The 23389-nt window shown below is 37.5% G+C and overlaps 1 protein-coding gene and 1 long non-coding RNA gene across 2 annotated transcripts; both read right to left on the bottom strand.

Moving 5' to 3' along the window:
- Positions 1–10012, bottom strand: LOC129452889 (uncharacterized). The gene is made up of 3 exons (XM_073862205.1): positions 9426–10012; positions 7744–8188; positions 1–1637 (listed from the first exon to the last, which is right to left on the bottom strand). The coding sequence occupies exons 1-3, from the start codon at positions 9573–9575 to the stop codon at positions 745–747; spliced, it is 1488 nt and encodes a 495-aa protein (XP_073718306.1). The 5' UTR covers positions 9576–10012; the 3' UTR covers positions 1–744.
- Positions 10013–17634: 7622 nt separating this feature from the next.
- Positions 17635–18094, bottom strand: LOC141359420 (uncharacterized). The gene is made up of 3 exons (XR_012365843.1): positions 17949–18094; positions 17792–17850; positions 17635–17693 (listed from the first exon to the last, which is right to left on the bottom strand). It is a non-coding gene; the product is annotated as an uncharacterized lncRNA (long non-coding RNA).
- Positions 18095–23389: the final 5295 nt, after the last annotated feature.

The following is a 23389-nucleotide window of genomic DNA, read 5'->3' as shown; positions in this document are numbered from 1 at the left end:
TTTGTGCTCTAAAAATACTTTATTTGTAACAAAGAGAAGATAAAGAATTTACAAATTAACAGTTTCAGCACCCAGACAGCGCCATGTTTTTTTTTAAAGCATTACTTAAAAATGTTTCTTATCTCACCATATCCACAGGTACAAATTCGTGAGGTAGCATTTAAAAAACATTTAAAAACAGAAGCATTTGTTTAAAGCAAAACAATTTCTTACCAAGCTACAGGTCAAGCAGCTCTTTACACTTTCTAACGTCTCATAATCGGTCCTCATTTAAGTCCAAGAGACTCAATAATAATCTTTTACATTTTAATCCTTTAATTTTTCATATTATAAAAGGGTTGTGTTCTGCCGGGCATCCATGTGTGTGATAAGCAAACGCGCACTGTCGTCGTATTACTAATGAGCTCATTAAATAACAAAAACAATATTGCGCCATTGACTTTAGAGCAGGTTTTACTTGGTCAATGGCAGAGTCTATTTTAGTTACCTCAAAATAGCAACGCACCAAGAATGTGCCTGAACACACCTCATTTTCAGACCAGAACGCCCATGGGTGCAAAATTGGGCGCAGATGCATTTGCAATTTAAACAACTTGGTGCTAGCTAAACGTGAAAATTATAATTTCGCCAGGTTGAAACTAGTGAAAGACACTTGTGTCGCACATTGAGCTGGATGTATGATAGGGCCCGTAAGGTTTCTCTCACGTATGAACTCTCAAATGGACTTTTAAGGAATCTGGCATCTCACACTGAGAACATTTGTAACGGTTTTTCACCTGTATGAGTTCTATTGTGTTTCACTAAAACCTGATATGGTTTCTCATTGGTGTGTATACGCACATGTTTCTTTAGATTACATTTTTTGCTGAAACTCTTCCCACAAACAGTACAGTGATGAGGTTTCTCTCCTGTATGAATTCTCTGATGAGCTTTAAAAGTACCTGGTTGAGTGAAGCTCTTTCCACAGTGAGAGCAGACGTAAGGTTTTTCTCCAGTGTGAATTCTCTCATGGATAATCAGATTCGATTTCTGACCGAAACCTTTATCACAGTGTGAACACGGATAGCGTTTCTTCTCAGAGTGAATATTCTGGTGTGATTTTAATGAATTTAAAAGTCTAAAGGTTTTGTCACATTGACTGCACTGATACGGTCTTTCATTGGTGTGTATAAGCATATGTGACTTCAGATGATGGTTTCGGCTGAATCTCTTCTCACAGTGAGGACACTCGTATGGTTTCTCTCCAGTGTGAATTCTCTGATGAAAATGAAGACTTTGTTTGGTGCTGAAATATTTGCCACATTCAGTGCAGTAGAAAGACTTTTCACCACTGTGTGACCTCACGTGAACTTTTAGCCGAGATAAGAAGCCAAAATCCTTCCCACATTGCTGACAGTGAAACTGCTTCTTCTTCTCTCTGTGCACTTTTGAATGATGACGTTTATACTTTTGTAAGGTAGTGAAGCTGATCTCAGATCTGGTGGAGGTCAAGAGTTTTTGTTCTGCATTTTTATCAAAATGTCTCTGTGAGCTCAATGTCTCTTCATCGGTGATGCAGGAAAGAGTTTGTGCCGTCTGTCGCTCTTTTGATGATAAAGACGTTATTTCTCCATCCAAACACGAATCACTGATCTTATCTGAAAGACAACAACATTAGAAATCTCATATGATTTACATTTACACCAACTGTAAACACACAAACAAGAGGTTCAACTGAGATTCTGTATGTTTTTTCTATTTTCAGTTATTGCTGCCAATGGGGTCGTAAGTAGTTATTGACTCTAACGCTGCGTCTGTCCATTGCACACAACACCCAATAGATCAGAAGTCATTTATTTCCTAGTGTGGAGAGTTGCACAGCGACTGCATGGAGTGGACTGGAAATCTTCAGATGTGATTTTAACCCACACCTTAGTTAACTTTATATTCAAGGACTTTCCAGGTCCAATACCTTCAAATTCAAGGCCTAAATGTGGGGACATATTTCAAGTGAGAGCAAGGTGACATCGTGTTACCTTTTAAGATACATTGTTACTGCTTCCTTTTCGAGGGAACTCGCGCTGCGTCACTGCGGTGAAACTTTGGGGACGTCTCCAGGGGTAAGTGTGTCTGAATGTGTATATCAAATTCAACCAATGGTGAGGCTTAACCACAAAGACAGGGTGAAGCCAGGAAGTATATCACTATCTGAAATATTGCCAAAGACGGCCTTACAGGGACGCAGGAAGTATGACAAGGGATACTCTTCGTCTCGTTCCGTTCTCAGGAAACATCAGTTACATACGTAACCCGAGACGTTTTCATTTGTCAATCTCAACTATGCAAAAAAAGCATGCGCATAGAGAAGATGTAAGCATTTAAACGAACAGCTTAGCATGTGTGCTTAAAGAGTCCAGAAATAAAAAAACAATGTCAACTTTTTTTATTGTTTGTTTGACATCGAGACTGACATCTTTATGATCTACGGTAATGCAAGGATCTAATATAATCTTATGATATTTTTTCTTTAACAGTTAGTCAAACATTCACTTTTTCACTAACAGATTATATCTGACTGAATTCTTGCCAAAAGAAATATTATTAAAAGTGTAAACTGTCTATGTGTGCATATATCAGGGTTGTGCGTCTGTGTGCATGCTTCAGATCTTTCAATCAATGTGAGGAAGATCATTTTTTAAATATTGTCACTCTAAATAACTTTTTAAACATCCATCAGGTCCCGAACTTTATCTCTTTTGATAACTATTTTAACACCACGCAAGTCCAGCACTTTATTTTCCAATTCCTCCAACCCATGTTGTAAAACCGAAAACCAAAATCTCAGACGTGCAAGTGGATGGACACGCATTATTTGTATTAGTTCATATGTAAGGGATAATGTAGAGGCAGCCGGTAGTTATCGGGAAATAAGCCCCGACAGTGTGATCAGGACCTGACGCGAAGCGGAGGGTCTTGTATCACACTGAAGGGGCTTATTTCCCAATAACTACCGGCTGCCTCTACATTATCCCGCTTATTACATGGCTACTTGCCACATAAGAAAAAAAACTGGACATGAATATGAATTTGAAACATTTTATTGGCATATTTGTTTTAAATTAACATTTTTATCCTTCCGCGAAACTTTGCACAGATGCATAAAATGATCGTAATACCTTATTAAGATCCGCTGCTTCATACTTGTCTGTCTCCATTTTTTTCTCATTTAGCCAGTCTTTGAGAAGTTTTAATCCCCATTCTGTATTTTTTTGTGTGTTGGCTTTGTAGCTGTCATGCTCTATTTTGTCAAGTTCAGTCTCAGTAAGCTCTCTGTGTCTTGTCGTGGTTGTCCAGTGTTTGTCACAAGATGGCGCCAAACAGTAATCTTTATTGATCTTTATTGGCGCGGAGCGATTTTACTCGTGCAAGTAGTCCGGCTATGTGTTATTACTTTGGAGCAGTTATTATTTGAAAAGAACGAACCTGTCCTGCAAATGTCTCAACTGACCAATCAGAATCAAGCATTCCAGAGAGCCGTGTAATAAAAATAGTTATAGTAAAAAGTCTGATTGTCATGATATGTCCGCTTAAAATCACATACAAAAAGCAACCATAAACGTAGCTTAGACACTTCTTTTTTCATCGACGCGAGGAAAAATATCACAGGGGCTGTTAAACTTGGTATTAAGATGTGTTTTCATCGATCGGATCACAAGTGGACGAGAGAGACACATCACGTTTACACTTGGTGTTTAAATCCGTCTCTTTTTGTCTATTTTCGAGCACTTCTCTTCAGATTACTGAGGAGATGGTCTGTGGACGAATCCCTCTCCTGTCATTTAATCATGAGCGGGAGTAATGACGGGTTAAAATGGACGTGAACTAATATGTCAGAGTCCAATGCTTATGTTTAAGTAAACGTTGCATGTCCGTGTATATGCAAGAGCTTTCTCTGATATTGGTGAAATAAGATCGCTCAACTTTCACACGCTTGTAAGTTAAAATGAAACGAAAGACGCGCAGATCAGACGCTTTTATCAATAAAAGGCTAAAAATAGGGCTGTCACCGTGTGTTTGTGCTAGAGGTCAGAAAAGATGAAAAACATTTATCTCAGTACCTCAGATTACATAAATGGGCGGAGAGACGGCGTGTGGCTGATCGAACACATTAAACCACATGCGTGTTTACACTAACTGCATACCCATGCTATAATTAGCCAAGGAACTATAAAACTTCAAGTTTACAACATAGACTGTATAGATGTAAACGAATATGCTGAATTATCTGTGGTGAAGATATAAAGTAACTTAGCAACTTCAGTGTCCATTGAGCCCCATCTTGGAAAACTAACTCCAATATTAGTCCCTTTCACACATACAGTCTTTACTGGTAATTTACTGGTAAATTGCAGTTAACATGTCATGTGTGAACAGAACCTTTCCGGTAAATCAGTGCTCCCAATTTACCAGTAAGACATGTTGTAAGATTAACGGTAATTTGCCGGTAAGCGCTGTGTGTGAACGAAAAATATAGCATTACCGGCATTTAGATGACGTCAGACCGCGCTACAGATCGGGCGGGCCAATCAGAAAGTTTTTTATACAGGTGACGCGGTTTCCCCCAGACTGTTTACGGACGTTTCCACACACATGTTGCTTAAAAGTCGAGCACACCTGAAGTTAACATCCACATTTCTTCACCAAAGTTGTTTAAACAGCTTACCATCTAATTGCCAAATTGCCGACGTCCTTAGCACACCATCTGTGAAGCCTAATGTGCAAACGCGCAGGTTCCGTTTGACGCCGCCTAACGCAATGTTGTTTGGTCACGAGCAACTTCGCGACCGCTTGCCACAGATGTGAAAACAACAAAATACGGACCGTGGATATTAAGTCATAACCCGCCGTTTACAAATACGATACGGACGGAGCTCGCCGGCTGCGCGCCACAGGTAACTTCCGCTTTATCTCCGAGTTTACCGGTATTTTGATACTGATGTGTGAATGATGTCTTACTGGTAAAAAGACGGAACGTCACTGCATGTGTGAACAGCACATTTTTGTATTTGCTGGTAAATTCATTCTGGTAAATTCATGGTAATTTACCAGAATTACTGTGTGAAAGAGGCTATTGACTTTGGTCTTGATGTTTTTCCTGTCGCTCGCGGTCAGCTTGAGTGTACTTTGAAAGCGCGAAAGGCGGAACTTGAATTTCAGAAATGTCCCTCGTCGGCGAATGTATTTCAAAGATGGAGGCACAACATGGATTCAGCCAGAGAGCGATACGACGGTATGTATTTTAAATAGCAGATTCTACACTTACGAGAATACTTTGATTAGTGGGTGGAAGTAATTACACATGAATGAGCACATTCTTTTGAAAGAAAACATGGGTTTTTGCTAAGAATTAACTAAAAAAAGTACACAGTGGAGCTTTAATGTAGTTAAAATGAATTTACATTAATGCTTATTAACGTGTTTATTTTGACAGCCCTAGTTATTATACTTGTTGATTGACTGCTAAGCGTTAGCGTTTGCTCCTGTACCAAAGAGAGTGCCCTAGCAACCATGTACCAAGACCTATATCTCTGCATCAGAACATCGTAGAGACATGAGGTGGCCTTGTTTTACTCGAGGCTTGATGTATAATCATTGGTGTATGCAAATTCTCTCCCTAGCAACCAGTCTACCCTAACAACCGTTAAGCGAGACATATATTGCTGCATCAGAACAATGTAGAAAAATTTTCTTTTTGAGAAAAAGACATCACACAGTGACAGAGCACAGCGATGGAGAGGGTACGTAAGTCTGTACAAGTGAGTGAATGTAAGGGGGAGCTGACCCAGGAGCAGGAGCAAATATACCCACACTGCAAAATCCCTGGTGTTGGATTGGCACCGGCTCGGTGTTTGTGTGGGTGCCACCAGCAGGGTGTTGGGGGTGGCACCGAAGCAGTGTTGGAGTTGATTGGATAGTTGTGCAATCATTTGAGTGATTGTTTGATTGATGGGGACACCTGGTGATAATGAGCCAAACTACAACTACAACTTCCAGCCACTGCCTTAGATAAAATCAACTGAAAAGACATCACTCTTATTACAAACCAGACTGACTTTTGTCTACTTTGGGGTTGTTTGGTCGCCATTGTGGTGGTCGGTGGTGCCTTTGGTTGGGTGGGTTGACTCTTGTTTCTGCCTTTGAGGTCTTTTGCAGCAGTGTTTGCTGAACACATTGTTTGTTTCAAAGGTTGTAAAAACAAAGTTTATATAGTTTTTATAACAGTGATTATAGATTCAAGTAAGTTGTCTACACAGTCAAAAAATTCAGCGTTCCTAGAAAACTAGATGTTGATCATATGTATATTATTCTCTATTGGACTTCAGTAACAGCTTTCCTCGGATCAAGCTTTTCAAATTTTATTGTTAAAGGGGTCATATGATGAAAATGTTAGCATTGCCACTTTGTAGGTGGGAGCAAAAACAGGTCATTGAAATTTGGCTTTCATTATGATGTCATAAGGATATCTTATTAGAATAATACCGCCTCCTTAATCTGAACTCTGAAAGAGAGAGAAAAGAAGGACTTGACAGCACAATTGAGTTTGAATTACAACAAACCACCATCATTGTGATCAGTGTTTGCACTTTATCCGCTCATTTGCATTTTAAAAAACACACCCAAAACGACACATTTTTGGACTTGACAGCACAATAGAGTTTCAATTACAATAAACCACCATCATTGTGATCAGTGTTTGCACTTCATCCGCTCATTTGCATTTTAAAAAACACACCCAAAACGACACATTTTTGCTCGGGCCTACAGGGTGGCAATGCTGACATTTTCATCATATGACCCCTTTAAATACTTGCTGGAAACATTTGTTGCCTCACGTGCAGATATCATGAATCACCCCACTAATCGGAATCATGGTGACAAACATAATGTTGCAAAGCATGCTGGGATCCACCATAGTATAAAACTCATGACTCCCATCATGCATTGCAACATAAAATATGTCACCCTTGTTGTGATTAATGGGGTGATTCATGATATCTGCACGTGGGGCACAATATAAACTTTCCGGCAAATATTTTCAACAATAAAATTTGTTTAAAAGCTCTGTAAGTTAAAACCAATAGAGAATATATATTTGATCAACATTTCATTTTCCATGAACACTGAACTCCCCGACTGTTCAAACAATACACTCAAATCTACAATCTCTGCCACAAAAACTCTATAAACTTTGCCCTAACAACCTTCACAACAAACAATGTGTTCAGCAAACACCGCTGCAAAGACCTCAAAAGGAAAACAAGAGTCAAACTGCCCAACCAAAGGAACCACAGATCACCACAATGGTGACCAAACAACCTCAAAGTAGACAAAAGTCAGTCCGGTCTGCAACAAGAGAGATGTCTTTTCAGTTGATTTTATCTAAGGCAGTGACTGGAAGTTGTAGATGTAGTTCGGCTCATTATCATCAGGTGTCTTCAATAATCAAATAATCACTCAAATGATTGCTTAATTATCTAATTAACTCTAACACTGCTTCGGTGTTACTTTTAACACGCTGCTGGTGGTACCCGTATAAACACTGAGCCGGTGTTAATTTAACACTGGGGATTTTGCTGTGCATCTGTTTTTTTGTACTATCCAAGCTAAATGAACCTGCATGCTGTAAAAGCTTTATTAAATGTGACCATTTTATAAGCAATTGTGTGTAATCCAGCATCATGTAAGGTAAAAGAGGAAACACACCTGAAGGAAAAAAATCATCATGATTGTCATCATCTTCCTCGGTGTGATCTTCATCTGCTGTAGTTTCTCTTCTCATCTTCATCATTAGGTTCCCACTGTCCATCGGTTTAACTGAAGACATCTTGAGTTTGGTCTGCAGGATCTGCTGCTGTTCTCCAGCGTTACAGACAGAATCCAGAGACTCTGTGGAGGTTTGATCCTCCTGAAAGCTCTGTTTACTGTCACACACTGTAGTGTCCTGAGTGTCTGTGGGCTTTGACTCAGTATACGAGAGTAAAGACAGACTGAGATCTGAGTCCTGTGTGTGTCTGGATGTCTCTTCAGAGAGTTTATCCAGCAGTGACTGTGGTGTGCGGCTCTGATCTCTGCTCATCCACACTGAATCCAGACATTCACTGGAGCTCCAAACAGTCACATACTCTGAAGATTCACAACAAACCCCATCCTTACAACACACACACATACACAAACACCCACACACAAACACACACACACACACACACACACACACACACACACAAACACACACACACACACACACACACACACTGGTTTAGTTTGGTTATACACGTTACACAAGTATATGGAAAAAATGAATAGGCTTTTTAGTGAGGGAACAAGTGTCCCGCTAACTTCCAGAATTTAGTGGGCTAGAGATTGATTTCATTATAATGTAACGATTAATCAAATATATATATAAATTAGTATAAATGTTAATATGGTGATTATAAACCATTATTCCAAATTTTGCTATAGAGGGTATGCATTGACGTCACTTTTCCACATGACCACACCAGAACTCGCCCTGTTGGGTGGCAAATGATTCAACAAAATGTCTTATAGTGTTTCATACCGACTGCTGTGCAAAATGCCAGTAAAACTGACTATTATCAGCTTAAATAGAATTTAGTTGGATTTGATAGCAGAGGTGAACAACACTTCGTTAAATTAGTTACATTTTCCAAGCATCTGTGCTTTATTAGGGTGTTTGTATTGGGAAAAATTTTATTTCACTACATTCTAAAGCATAGAATCATACTGTGTATTCTTTAATATTGCATATTAAAATTTATTGAATACCTAATTACATTAAAATTGTGTACTTTTAAATGTATTAGTACAGTCTATCGCACAAAAGCTTTTACGCGTTTTCCTCGTGTTTTTGCTGATTTCACACTGTACTCAAATGCTGACGTTGTCTTTTGCCACTCAGTGGGCGTAACCGCAGTCACTTTCGCCGAAGGTGACGTCACGTGCATACCCTCTATTAGAAGTTAAGCAATACCTAAAACAATGTATAATATGATAAATAAGAAATCCGTTAAATTAATTAATGTATGTAAGCATCTTCATGTTTTTATTTAAATTATTTATTTTTTTCCTTCATCCCGTGGCTAATGGTAAAAAAAACTGTTGAATATGACTGATTCAATAAAAAAATAACGCTACAAACTTGGGAGCCTTAACGTTACGTCTTTACATAAACTGCACAATGATTTATTTAAGAGACAGCTAAGGGTCCAACATACATCAGTTTACTCTCATTGTGTTTTAAAAGTTTTTTTTACATCCAGGCCATAATGTCTGAGAAACAGACTGTTAAAGCACAAACACACAGAGAAAGATTATAAAATGATTTGATGTTGTCTGATTCGGGTAAAGGATGTTTAAGCTGTACAAACCTCTCTATTCAATACTTCATCTCCTCTTAACCTCAGCTTTATCTCCAGTAACGCCACCTCTTTCTTCAGCCGAGAGATTTCTTTGACGAAATCATCAATATCCAGCATAGACAGATCAGTTCCTACTGATTTACAGCACATCACATCCATCTCATCATCAACACTAAAATACACAAAGACGAAACTCTGTTTACTCTCAATAAAACACTCAAGAGAGAAAAACAACGAGGATACACAAACAAATCACACGCGCTTTCTTTCTTTATTGAGTTTATTTGTGTACTAAAGAGCTGCAGCGCCTCCTGCTGTACTGGAGAGAGAAGACGCTCAACACTTCATTCACTCATCCTGCTGTTAACAAATCTCATCATTTTCAACAGCCAATAAATTTTTTAAATTTGCAAAAATTGTATTCAAACACAGTTCTGAATGTTTATATCAAAATACCCGGATGTCACAGGCGCGTATTGAATCTTGGGATAGCCAAGGCTGTGAAGAAGGAGCCATGGTCGGATGCCAATTCAGGGATTGATGCTCCCACAGCTCGTTCATCCTTTAAAAGTTGCCAAATGAAGGGCACGAAACAGAGCTGCCTTCAAAGCATCCTTCAGATGTATGCACAGTGTGACTCTACTGCTATCTACTGGAGATGTTAAACTAAATATAATTCATTCTCTTAGCAAGTATTTGATCATTTATTAGAATAAAATCAGATCTCATCCTTTAAGAGACATGTTTTGCTTGTTACATCATTTAATAAATACATAACACAAACAATCCCAGCTAAAAATAAAAAGTTCTAAGAACGTTCCCTGAAAGTTCCCGAATGTTCCCAAAAACATTCTGCCGACGTTGAAAGCGGCTAGTTTTTTTTGGGTTCTAGGAACGTTTCTGTTGTCTGGACGTTGGAGTGATGTCGCATTTGCCATTTTTGGATGTTATGACAATGTCATGTTTTGATGTTCACACAGTGTTTAAAACAACAGCTGTTTATTATATTGACTTGTTTGATTGTTATGTAAATGATAGAGAATGATTGCATTTTATTATTTTATAAAACATTATTTCTGAATGTTCAGTAAATATATTGCTGTAGAAAACTCAATTCACTTACTAGGTTTAGATGTTGATGTTTCATTTTAAGTCACCCTTATTGTGATTCGTGTTTGTTTTAGTTGGTCTCTTGACACTTGACTTTTTGCCTACTAGTTTTTTCCTGGTTGTGTTAACTTTGTGGTAATGCACCACATTTGTTATGAAAAGTTATTAGTGTATTTCTGTGGTTGTTGGTACATAATGGTAAAGATCATCACCTAGTTCATTTACTAATCAAAAGTTTATTTTCTGCCAATAATGTATATTAGATCCAACTCTTTCACAGCAGTTTGTCATTAAGGAGTTTTAGAAACTTTGGACAAAAAATATCCGCTGTATAGTTGGGATGCCCAAACATCAAGAATCAGACTATGAATCTCAACCAAGGTGACAATTAAAATTGTTAAAAAAATCCTTATTTATCCATGCTGCAGTGCATTGCAGCATGAAGTTTTTCATTTAATTGTCACCATGATTGAGATTCATAGTCTGATTCTTGATGTTTGTGCATCCCAGTTATACAGCAGATATTTTTTGTCCAAAGTTTCTAAAACTCCTTAATGACAAAATGCTGTGAAAGTGCTGGATCTCATTTACAATTTTGACAGAAAATAAAGTTTTGATTAGTAAATGAATTAGGTGATGATCTTTACCATTATGTACCAACAACCACAGAATAACACCACCAACTTGGCATGTTCACAACAAATGTGGTGCACCAACACAAAGTTAACACAACCAGGAAAAAACTTGCAAGCAAAAAGTCAAGTGTCAAGAGACCAACTAAAACAAACACTAATCACAATAAGGGTGACTTAAAATGAAACAAACACCAACATCTAAACCTAGTAAGTGAATTGAGTTTTCTACAGCAATATATTTACTGCATACAGAAATAATGTTTTACAAAACAATAAAATGCAATGCCTCTCCATCACCCACACAACAACCAAACAAGTCAATACAACAAACAGCCGCTGCTCCAAACACTGTGTGAACACCAAAACATGACACCGCCACAACGTTCAAAAATGGCAAAATGCAACACCACTCCAACGTTCAGACAACAGAAACGTTCCTAGAACTCAAAAAAAACTAGCCGCCTTCAACGCCGGCAGAATGTTTTTGGGAACATTCGGGAACTTTCAGGGAACGTTCTTAGAACTTTTTATTTCTAGCTGGGATGGCTCTTGATAACATCACATTTGTAAATGTAAGTACAGCAGAGTCATTTGTTTTATTTATTAGTTTTACACTTTAAAATGCTGTGTTATTTTCAACCCAAAGTCTTTTTCACAGATCAGTTTGTTCTTCAGTATGTTTCTTCTGATGAGGTCTTAGTGAATCTCTCTCCACAGATCGAGCAGACGTAGGGCCCTATTTTAGCAATCTAAGCGCATTGTCTAAAGCGCACGCACGCAGGTCTAAATGGGCATGTCTGATTCCACTTTTGCTAATTTAAAGACAGGAAAATAGTTTATGCGCCAAGCGCATGGTATAAAAGGGTCGTTCCTATTCTCGTAATGGATGTGTTTTGGGCATAACGTGCAGTTAACCAATGAGAGTCTCAGCTCTCATCCCCTTTAAAAGCAAGTTGCGTTGGCGTCATGCCTTATCTCGATTTAGAAAGTGGAATTTGTAAACCGAAAAACTAAAGAAGAAGAAGGCCACCAGTTTAAGATTGATTTCATTTGTATCTAAATTGTTTTTTTTTTTAGATTTAAACCTTTAAAAGCCTTTTTCTTTCAGTCACGAAAGTAAAATAGCAGGCTTTTATTTGATGTAAATGTATGGATATGTCACAGGTCGGAGAAGCGGACCGCCACTGTCGCGGGTCACGCTCCTCCTAGTTCCACCCCAAGGAGGTCCCAAAACACCCCAATGACCAGACCGACAAAGTATTAAAATTTGACAACTTTTATTAAATATTAAAATCTCTTAGGGGGAAATTAAATACTTTAAAAAAAGGGATCTCAGTCCTTAGTCTCATGGCATATTGCGGAGATGGCACTTCACGCTCGCTTGTTTCTCCACTTGGGACGACGTACAATAGTACGGTACAGGTAGGGTTTCCTCGTGCTTGGCTCTTTCTCTCTCTTTCTCTCCACAGGCTGCGGGCTGGGACACAAAGATCGGTTATTCAGACTGCTGGTTTTCTCTCACCTCTCCACTTGGGACGACATACAGTAAGTACGGTACAGGTAGGGTTTCCTCGTTCTCTTTCTCTCTCTTCCTCTCCACAGGCTGCGGGTTCCTCTCTCTCTCTCTCTCTCTCTCTCTACAGGCTGCGGGCTGGGCCACAAAGATCGGTTACTCAGACTGGTGGTTTCTCTCACCTCTCCACTTGGGACAACGTACAGTAAGTACGGTGCAGGTAGGGTTTCCTCGTTCTCTTTCTCTCTCTCCACAGTAATACTGCACATCCAGAGCTCGCTCACAGCATAGGCCAGGTAATAACAACTGAGACCTGCAGCCTTTTCGTTCTTCCATGGCGAGGTTAGCGAAGGCGGGGGTTTTCTGACAATACACACACAGCAGTACACAGCACCACGTCAAAGTGAAGTTTCCACAACAACACAGACTCACCCACCGCACTCAAAGTGAACATCTAGGACGCCCCGTCTTCCTCCACTTCGCCGGAGTCCGTTAGACGTGTTTAGCACAGCCCAGTCAGCATTCACGTCGCTGTGATAGCCCCAGTTTGTCCTCCTCCGGCTCACCCACCACACTGTTCAGGGGTAGGGCCGTCCTCCTTTTCCCGGAGTCGTTTGCTACAAAACAGGTTAGTATACAGTGTGTCCCAAACTCAATGTTCCATACTCACAATCACTGTAAGATCTTCTCTAATGTTCTCCTCTTTGATCCACACAGGCGATTATTTCCGGCCACAAGGAACGAGGCGTTTCTTCCCCCAACAGGGTTGCACAGCGATTTCACTTATGCCACAATATCCTCAGTATGGCAAACACTCACGCTAAACTCCGCTTCTCCTTTTGTTTCGTTTCAGTTTCCAGTAATCTCCAATCGTCTTCCAGCCACTATGGTTTTCTTCGTCCCACACAGCCACGCCAGCTTCAGCCTGAGAGGAAAAACAGCCCAACAACAAGCGCACCAAAAAAGCAGCAAACGAGCCCAACAACTGAACTTCCTTCACACGACCACGCCGTCCTTTCGCCCGTTTTCTAGCGGTCGCCGGATTAGCGGGGCCTGCGAACTCTTCGGAGGCGGGTGTTTGCTGAGTTGCCAAAGGCGAAATCGACTGCTTCTGCTTCTTCCCAGCTAACAGAAAAAAGTTCTAAGAACGTTCCCTGAAAGTTTTTAACGTTCCCAAAAACGCTCTGCCAACGCCAAAAGTGTCCAGTTTTCTTGACGTTCTAAGAACGTTTTTGTGTTGTCTCAACGTTAGAGGAATGTTACATTTTACCATTTTTAAACGTTATGACAATGTCATGTTTTAATGTTCACAGTCACACAATGTCCAAAACAACAACTGTTTATTATATTGACTTCTTTGATCGTTATGCAAATGACAGAGAAACATTGCATCCCACTACATTCATTTTTTATATTTATATTACTTTATTATATTTATTATATATTTATTATATATTATATATCCATCACATACAAGTCTAGATGCTGATGCTCTGCTTCATTTTAAGTCACCATTATTGTGATTAGTGTTCATTTTAGTTGGGCTCTTGAGCCTTGTCTTTTGCTTGCTAGTTTTTTCCCTGGTTGTGTTAACTTTTTGTTAATACACCACATTTGTTATGAACATGTCAAGCTAGCAGTGCAACTCTGTGGTGTGGTGGCTGGCACACAATGGCAAAAAATCATTCCCAATCAAGTCACCAATCAAAAGTGCACTTTCCGTCAACAATGCAAATGAGATCCAGCTCTTTCACAGCAGTTTGTCATTAAAGAGTTTAAGAAACTTTGGACAAAAAATATCTGCTGTATAATTGGGACGCACAAACACCAAGAACCAGACCATGAATCCCAACCACGGCGACAAACAAAATTGTAAAAAAAATCCTTATTTATCCATGCTGCAGCGCATGCTGGGAGTCCTGAATGAGATTTGTAATTTGCTAATACCCAGCATGCACCGCAGCATGAAGTTTTTTATTTAATTGCCACCATGGTTGAGATTCGTGGTCTGATTCTTGATGTTTGTGCGTCCCAACTATACAGCGGATATTTTTTGTCCAAAGTTTCTAAAACTCTTTAATGACAAACTGCTGTGAAAGAGCTGGATCTCGTTTACATTTTTGACAGAAAATACACTTTTGATTAGTAAATTAATTAGGAATGATTTTTTACCATTATGTACCAACCACCACACCACAGAATTACACTACGAACTGAACATGTTCATAACAAATGTGGTGTATTAACAAAAAGTTAACACAACCAGGGAAAAAACTAGCAAGCAAAGGACAAGGCTCAAGAGCCCAACTAAAACAAACACTAATCACAATAATGGTGACTTAAAATGAAACAAAACATCAACATCTAAACTTACATATAATAGATATATAATATATAATAAATATATAATAAATATAATAAAATAATATAAATATAAAAAATAAATATAATAAAATGCAATGTTTCTCTATCATTTACATAACAATCAAAGAAGTCAATATAATAAACAGTTGTTGTTTTAAACATTGTGTAACTGTGAACATTAAAACATGACATTGTCATAACGTTTAAAAATGGTAAAATGTAACATTCCTCTAACGTTGAGACAACAAAAAAACGTTCTTAGAACGTCAAGAAAACTGGACACTTTTAACGTTGGCAGAACGTTTTTGGGAACGTTAAAAACTTTCAGGGAACGTTCTTAGAACTTTTTTCTGTTAGCTGGGATACTTGTAGTTAAAACAACTAGCTAGGTTTCATTAACAGTTCAATTCATCATCTTGACTAATAATACTCACACTGAAATAAACTTGCAAATTATTAGCTCGAAAACTATTTATTTGCACAAGAACAATTTGTAACATTGGCTTGGAAAAGCATTTTTGGTAAAAATGAATTTTACAAATGTTTATTAAAAACAAATTTCATTGAAATATTATATGGGTTTCTTTAATGTTTTTAAACTGTGAAATCAACACCATAGTTGTAATAATAGATACAGGTATGTGTAATGTTTCTTTTACTGATAAAAACTCAAATATGATAAAAATAGTTTTGCACTGTTCATTTTCAAATTGTTATTATTATTTTAAAAGCCACATATTTTAGAGTTAGTTTTTTTTAAAGAACAATTAATGCAATATAACTATCCCCAAACCTTTTTTGTTAATACCCAGTCGCTAAGAAAGTCGGTAACACTTTATTATAATGTTCATGATTTAACATTAGTTAATGTATTAACTAACATGAACAAACCATGAGCAATACATTTGTTACAGTATTTATTCATCTTTGTTAATGTTAGTTAATAGAAATAAAGCTGTTCATTGTTTGTTCATGTTATTTCACGGTGCATTAACTAACGTTAACCAAATTTTAATAAAGTATTAGTAATTGTTGAAATTAACATTAATAAAGATTAATAAATGCTGCACTTCATGTGCAGTTCATCATTAGTTCATGTTAACTAATGCAGTTAACTAATGTTAACTAATGAACATTATAATAAAGTGTTACCAGAAAGTCTTTTACAAAATAAACCGATGGACCTTGGAAACAGTCAACATTTCACATCAGCTAGTTTGTCTAGTATTTAACACCATTGGAAATGACCATTACTGTTCCATCCCTGGCATAGGCATCATTTGCAGCGCTCAACTGAAGTTCAACATCATGAGAGAAATCAGGAATAACAAAAGGATCAGGCCATTCCACTGATGAGGCACTAGTAGTAATTGTAATGCAAAGTCAGAAACCGAAACAGAAGCTGTCAACAAAACTTTCAGTGTCACTCGATCTGATGGTAGATCTTTAATATCGGTGAAATTGCAGTGCTCATTTCCAAAGTCTGGATCCTTAAAGTGTAGAAGAAAGTTTCCTTGCAAGCCCAGAATGATGCACCATGTCACACATAGCTCCTTGACTGACTCAGGAACACTCTCTAGGGTGACACACCTTATTTCTTGAGATGACACAATAACTCTGAGAGGTATCTTAATGCACCAACTGCTGTAGAAGTGTGAAAAAAGAGACTAAAGTTAGAAAAAGCAGCCTAGGCTTAGCTTATGAAATTGTACTACGAGTGAAGAACTGCTAAGTCTAAAGAATAAGCACCAAGTTGATAGCATTTGGCAACATTGTTTTTACAATACCTTATGTTAACTTGAACGTCGTCAATGTGATGGGCAGCTCTTCTTCAATAGCAAGCGGACTAGAAAAAAAACATGAAATTGTATGAGTGAAGAACTGCACAGTTTACAGTAAATGTATTAAGTTGATAGTATTAGGCAACATTGCTTTTACAATACCTTATGTTAACTTGAACGTCGTCAATGTGATGGGCGGCCGCAAAGATGCAGAGTAACAAACAAGACAAAGTAATAAAAGCAGATTAGGAAAAAAAACATGAAATTGTATGAGTGAAGAACTGCACAGTTTACAGTAAATGTATTAGGTTGATAGTATTAGGCCAACATTGTTTTTACAATACCTTATGTTAACTTGAACGTCGTCAAAGTGATGGGCAGCTCTTCTTCAAAAGCAAGCGGACTAGAAAAAAAACATGAAATTGTATGAGTGAAGAACTGCACAGTTTACAGTAAATGTATTAAGTTGATAGTATTAGGCAAACATTGTTTTTACAATACCTTATGTTAACTTGAACGTCGTCAAAGTGATGGGCAGCTCTTCTTCAATAGCAAGCGGACTAGAAAAAAAACATGAAATTGTATGAGTGAAGAACTGCACAGTTTACAGTAAATGTATTAAGTTGATAGTATTAGGCCAACATTGTTTTTACAATACCTTATGTTAACTTGAACGTCGTCAAAGTGATGGGCAGCTCTTCTTCAAAAGCAAGCGGACTAGAAAAAAAACATGAAATTGTATGAGTGAAGAACTGCACAGTTTACAGTAAATGTATTAAGTTGATAGTATTAGGCAAACATTGTTTTTACAATACCTTATGTTAACTTGAACGTCGTCAAAGTGATGGGCAGCTCTTCTTCAATAGCAAGCGGACTAGAAAAAAAACATGAAATTGTATGAGTGAAGAACTGCACAGTTTACAGTAAATGTATTAAGTTGATAGTATTAGGCAAACATTGTTTTTACAATACCTTATGTTAACTTGAACGTCGTCAATGTGATGGGCAGCTCTTCTTCAAAAGCAAGCGGACTAGAAAAAAAACATGAAATTGTATGAGTGAAGAACTGCACAGTTTACAGTAAATGTATTAAGTTGATAGTATTAGGCAAACATTGTTTTTACAATACCTTATGTTAACTTGAACGTCGTCAAAGTGATGGGCAGCTCTTCTTCAAAAGCAAGCGGACTAGAAAAAAAACATGAAATTGTATGAGTGAAGAACTGCACAGTTTACAGTAAATGTATTAAGTTGATAGTATTAGGCAACATTGCTTTTACAATACCTTATGTTAACTTGAACGTCGTCAATGTGATGGGCGGCCGCAAAGATTCAGAGTAACAAAACAAGACAAAGTAATAAAAGCAGATTACGAAAAAAACATGAAATTGTATGAGTGAAGAACTGCACAGTTTACAGTAAATGTATTAAGTTGATAGTATTAGGCAACATTGCTTTTACAATACCTTATGTTAACTTGAACGTCGTCAAAGTGATGGGCGGCCGCAAAGATGCAGAGTAACAAACAAGACAAAGTAATAAAAGCAGATTAGGAAAAAAAAACATGAAATTGTATGAGTAAAGAACTGCACAGTTTACAGTAAATGTATTAAGTTGATAGTATTAGGTAACATTGCGTTTACAATACCTTATGTTAACTTGAATGTCCATAAAGTGATGGGCAGCTCTTCTTCAATAGCTTATCAGCCACAAGATGCAGAGTGACAAAACGAGACTGTAAAAAGTAAAAACAGACTTTTGTGGTTAAAATGTTTAAAAATCACTTGAGTGTTAACATTTGCAAGACTTTAATACATGCAAATGACAAACTTTGTATAGATATTAATCTGCGAATCGCATGGGAGCCGAACCGTGGGTCGTGATCTATTTTTTTTACAGTCTATGGTCGTCTGTGATCCGGTAACTTACACCACTGTAATCGCTATGATCAAAATACTTAGTACTCTTGTACAAAATACCAAAAATACGACATACAGATTATAAAACGGTAAAAATCATGCAAATACCTGTTATTTATGACAAGATAGGGAGGCAGTTTTTAATCATATGGTATCATGTATGTTCAGCAAACACGTGCGTCCTACTTGTAAATCCAGAAACACAGATAGCACGAACAGCATTTAAAGCCACTGATTAGATCGCAATAATCAAAGAAAAAAAGATTAACTATACGCAACACAGCTGTTACCATCAACAACATGTAAGGGGATTCTCTGGCGAGAGGTTGCACACCTATGCGCGTGCGCAGTAGCCTAAATGGCTGCCCTGCGAGACTTAAACACATAATTCTGTGGAAACGAACAGAGATTGTGTCCACTTGTTAAGTGACTGAGAGATATAAATCTATTTAAAGGTTTTTTATGGCCTTTATGTCAGACGAACAGATCCTCGAACACTTATTAGACACTATTTGCGTTCATTTCAAAGCATATTCCCCTCGTGCCCTTAATCGCACGACGAGGATAAAAATCCCTCTACCCGTTTCTTAAACGCTTAACTTTAGTCATATTAAAAACGTACCATGTAAACATATTGAAAGTAAACGAAGACTCAGCCCGTGATTAATTCACATTGACAGTGAATAAACAAATCTGTTAAGCTAACTGTTAAAATGTTAAACTGTAAGCTATATTTATAATCGAAATAATCGATATAACGTTACGCACAACCAATTGAAATATCCAAAATTGTCCCCATGGTGTATTAAACTCTTTTAACATTTGATGCTTCGATGTGAAAGCAGAGAAATATCCTGACGACGACGCATTCCCAGCTAACAGAAAAAAGTTCTAAGAACGTTCCCTGAAGGTTTTTTACGTTCCCAAAAACGTTCTGCCAACGTTAAAAGTGTCCAGTTTTCTTGACGTTCTAAGAACGTTTTTGTGTTGTCTCAACGTTAGAGGAATGTTACATTTTACCATTTTAAACGTTATGACAATGTCATGTTTTAATGTTCACACAATGTTTAAAACAACAACTGTTTATTATATTGACTTGTTTAATTGTTATGTAAATGATAGAGAAACATTGCATTTTATTATATTTATAATATTTTATTATATTTATTATATATTATATATTTATTATATATTATATATCTATTATATGTAAGTTTAGATGTTGATGTTTCGTTTCATTTTAAGTCACCATTATTGTGATTAGTGTTCGTTTTAGTTGGGCTCTTGAGCCTTGTCTTTTGCTTGCTAGTTTTTTCCTGGTTGTGTTAACTTTTTGTTAATACACCACATTTGTTATGAACATGTTAAGTTAGGAGTGTAATTCTGTGGTGTGGTGGTTGGTACATAAAGGAAAAAAAATCATCCCTAATTAATTAAAGTTTATTTTCTGTCAATAATGTAAATGAGATCCAGCACTTTCACAGCAGTTTGTCATTAAGGAGTTTAAGAAACTTTGGACAAAAAATATCTGCTGTATAATTGGGATGCACAAACATCAAGAATCAGACTATGAATCTCAACCATGGTGACAAAGAAAATTGGAAAAAAAAATCATTATTTATCCATGCTGCAGTGCATGCTGGGAGTCCTGAATGAGATTTGTAATTTGTTAATAACCATGCATGCATTGCAGCATGAAGTTTTTCATTTAATTGTCACCATGGTTGAGATTCATAGTCTGATTCTTGATGTTTGTGCATCCCAATTATACAGCAGATGTTTTTTGTCCAAAGTTTCTAGAACTCTTTGGTGACGGGCTGCTGTGGAAGTGCTGGATCTCGTTTGCATTGTTGACAGAAAATGCACTTTTGATTAGTAAATGAATTAGGGATGATTTTTTACCATTATGTACCAACCACCACACCACAGAATTACACTACTAACTTAACATGTTCATAACAAATGTGGTGTATTAACAAAAAGTTAATACAACCAGAACAAATGTGGTGTATTGACAAAAAGTTGGCACAACCAGGGAAAAAACTAGCAAGCAAAAGACAAGGCTCAAGAGCCCAACTAAAACGAACACTAATCACAATAATGGTGACTTAAAATGAAACAAAACATCAACATCTAAACTTATATATAATAGATATATAATATATAATAAATATATAATATATAATAAATATAATAAAATAATATAAATATAAAAAATAAATATAATAAAATGCAATGTTTCTCTATCATTTACATAACAATTAAACAAGTCAATATAATAAACAGTTGTTGTTTTAAACATTGTGTGAACATTAAAACATGACATTGTCATAACGTTTAAAAATGGTAAAATGTAACATTCCTCTAACGTTGAGACAACACAAAAACGTTCTTAGAACGTCAAGAAAACTGGACACTTTTAACGTTGGCAGAACGTTTTTGGGAACGTAAAGAACTTTCAGGGAACGTTCTTAGAACTTTTTTCTGTTAGCTGGGTTCGCAAAGCAGGCTCGATGTCTGCATATTTTCTTTACTTTAAACGCAATATTTTTATCTAAAAATATATAAAGGGCATCTTTATTACATCAAGACAAAAAAAATCATACATACCTCCTTTGCAGCCTTGCAAAAAAATGTATTATTCGTCATTTCAGATGAGCGCTGTGTCTGAGGTAAAGTTAACTGAAAATTTCCCGGTCTTTTCTGGACACGACCCCTCCCTCTCGCAGTGTTGCCAACTATTTTCAATGGAAAGTAGCTAAAGCTTGCTTGGAAAGTCGCTAAATGTCGCTAGATTACGTCATTGCGTCATTTGCATAACAATGACGTCATCACGTCTCATTTGCATTTTTACTACATTGGCTTACTACATTATTTCACGCTTCTATTTCTCTCTGAACTGTCAAAAAATTTATTTTATTACACATGAATGCTTGAAAATGTTTTCTTTGTTTAACTGCTTATGTTCTCATAAAACGAAATGTGTGTATGTTCATGTTTATATGGCCAAACAGTCCAGTTTCAAAACATACACTGATAAATGATGGGAAACGTTGTTTTGTAGGTAAATAGCCCATTAACGCGTCAGCTCCGTACAGTTTGTCTGTTCTAAATGTGCTGCTGCTCAGCTCCCTCAAGTACATTTATTTTATGTACAGTCATTCATTTTATTCAAAGACCATTTTACATTTACATCTCGCCATTTATGTAAGCCATCGCGGGATCCACCTGCTCCGGCTTCCCGCATGCACGATTATGCCGTCTGGACGCGGATAGATAACCACTTCTCCTGCCCTGACTGCAGCTGGGAGAGACTCTGCTCTGCTGCGCGAGGACTAGACCGCCTGTGAATGCTTTGGGACGGGGGTGGAGCCCACAGAAGCAGCGGTAGCTGCTCATTGAGTAGAGTGAATGTCACGTAAAAAGTCTCCAAAAGTCTCCAGCAACGCCAGAAAAAGTCGCTAGATTTGTCGCTAGTCGCTTTTTTGAAAATAAGTCGCTAAAGGGGTCTGAAAAGTCGCTAAATCTAGCGACAAAGTCGCCAAGTTGGCAACACTGCCCTCTCGTTGTGATTCATAACTTACAGAAGTTAGTTAAATGAACATTCACATCACAGAGACAACTCACAAGTAGTTAAGACAATATGTAACTTTAAGTTTAACTTAGTGAAAACTTACAGACTTGAGTTGAATATCTAAAACTTGCTGTGTGTAGTAGAACTAAATAGCAAATGTTAGTACACATAACTTAATGAGGCTATAATGTTTTACAGTGTAGTATCTAATGTTTAAGAACTAGTATCTAATCGAATAGATACTGGTAACTGAGGAATAAGAACTAGTACCTTAAAAATAGATGCTAGTGAATGTAAATGAAAAAATATTAAAACGGCTTGCCATAGTTCCCTCACTAAAAAGCCCATTCATTTTTTTCGCTAAAAATAAACTTGTTTTGTGTAACGTGTATAACCAAACTAAACCTGTGTGTGTGTGTGTGTGTGTGTGTGTGTGTGTGTGTGTGTGTGTGTGTGTGTGTGTGTGTGTGTGTGTGTGTGTGTGTGTGTGTGTGTGTGTGTGTGTTGTAAGGATGGGGTTTGTTGTGAATCTTCAGGGTATGTGACTGTTTGGAGCTCCAGTGAATGTCTGGATTCAGTGTGGATGAGCAGAGATCAGAGCCGCACACCACAGTCACTGCTGGATAAACTCTCCGAAGAGACATCCAGACACACACAGGACTCAGATCTCAGTCTGTCTTTACTCTCTTATACTGAGTCAAAGCTCACAGACGCTCAGGACACTACAGTGTGTGACAGTAAACAGAGCTTACAGGAGGATCAAACCTCCACAGAGTCTCTGGATTCTGTCTGTAACGCTGGAGAACAGCAGCAGATCCTGCAGACCAAACTCAAGATGTCTTCAGTTAAACCGATGGACAGTGGGAACCTGATGATGAAGATGAGAAGAGAAACTACAGCTGATGAAGATCAGACCGAGTAAGATGATGAAAATCATGATGATTTTATTCCTTCAGGTGTGTTTAATCTTTTACCTTACATCAGTGGTTCTCAAATGGGGGTACGCGTACCCCTAGGGGTACTTTGGGGTACTGCAGGGGGTACATGAGAGAAAGTGGAAACTGACATTTATAAAAT

The sequence above is a fragment of the Misgurnus anguillicaudatus genome, chromosome 23, assembly GCF_027580225.2.
Source record: "Misgurnus anguillicaudatus chromosome 23, ASM2758022v2, whole genome shotgun sequence".
Lineage (NCBI taxonomy): Eukaryota > Metazoa > Chordata > Actinopteri > Cypriniformes > Cobitidae > Misgurnus > Misgurnus anguillicaudatus.
The sequence above is the reverse complement of the archived record's forward strand: the minus strand, read 5'-3'. Positions and strand labels throughout refer to the sequence as shown.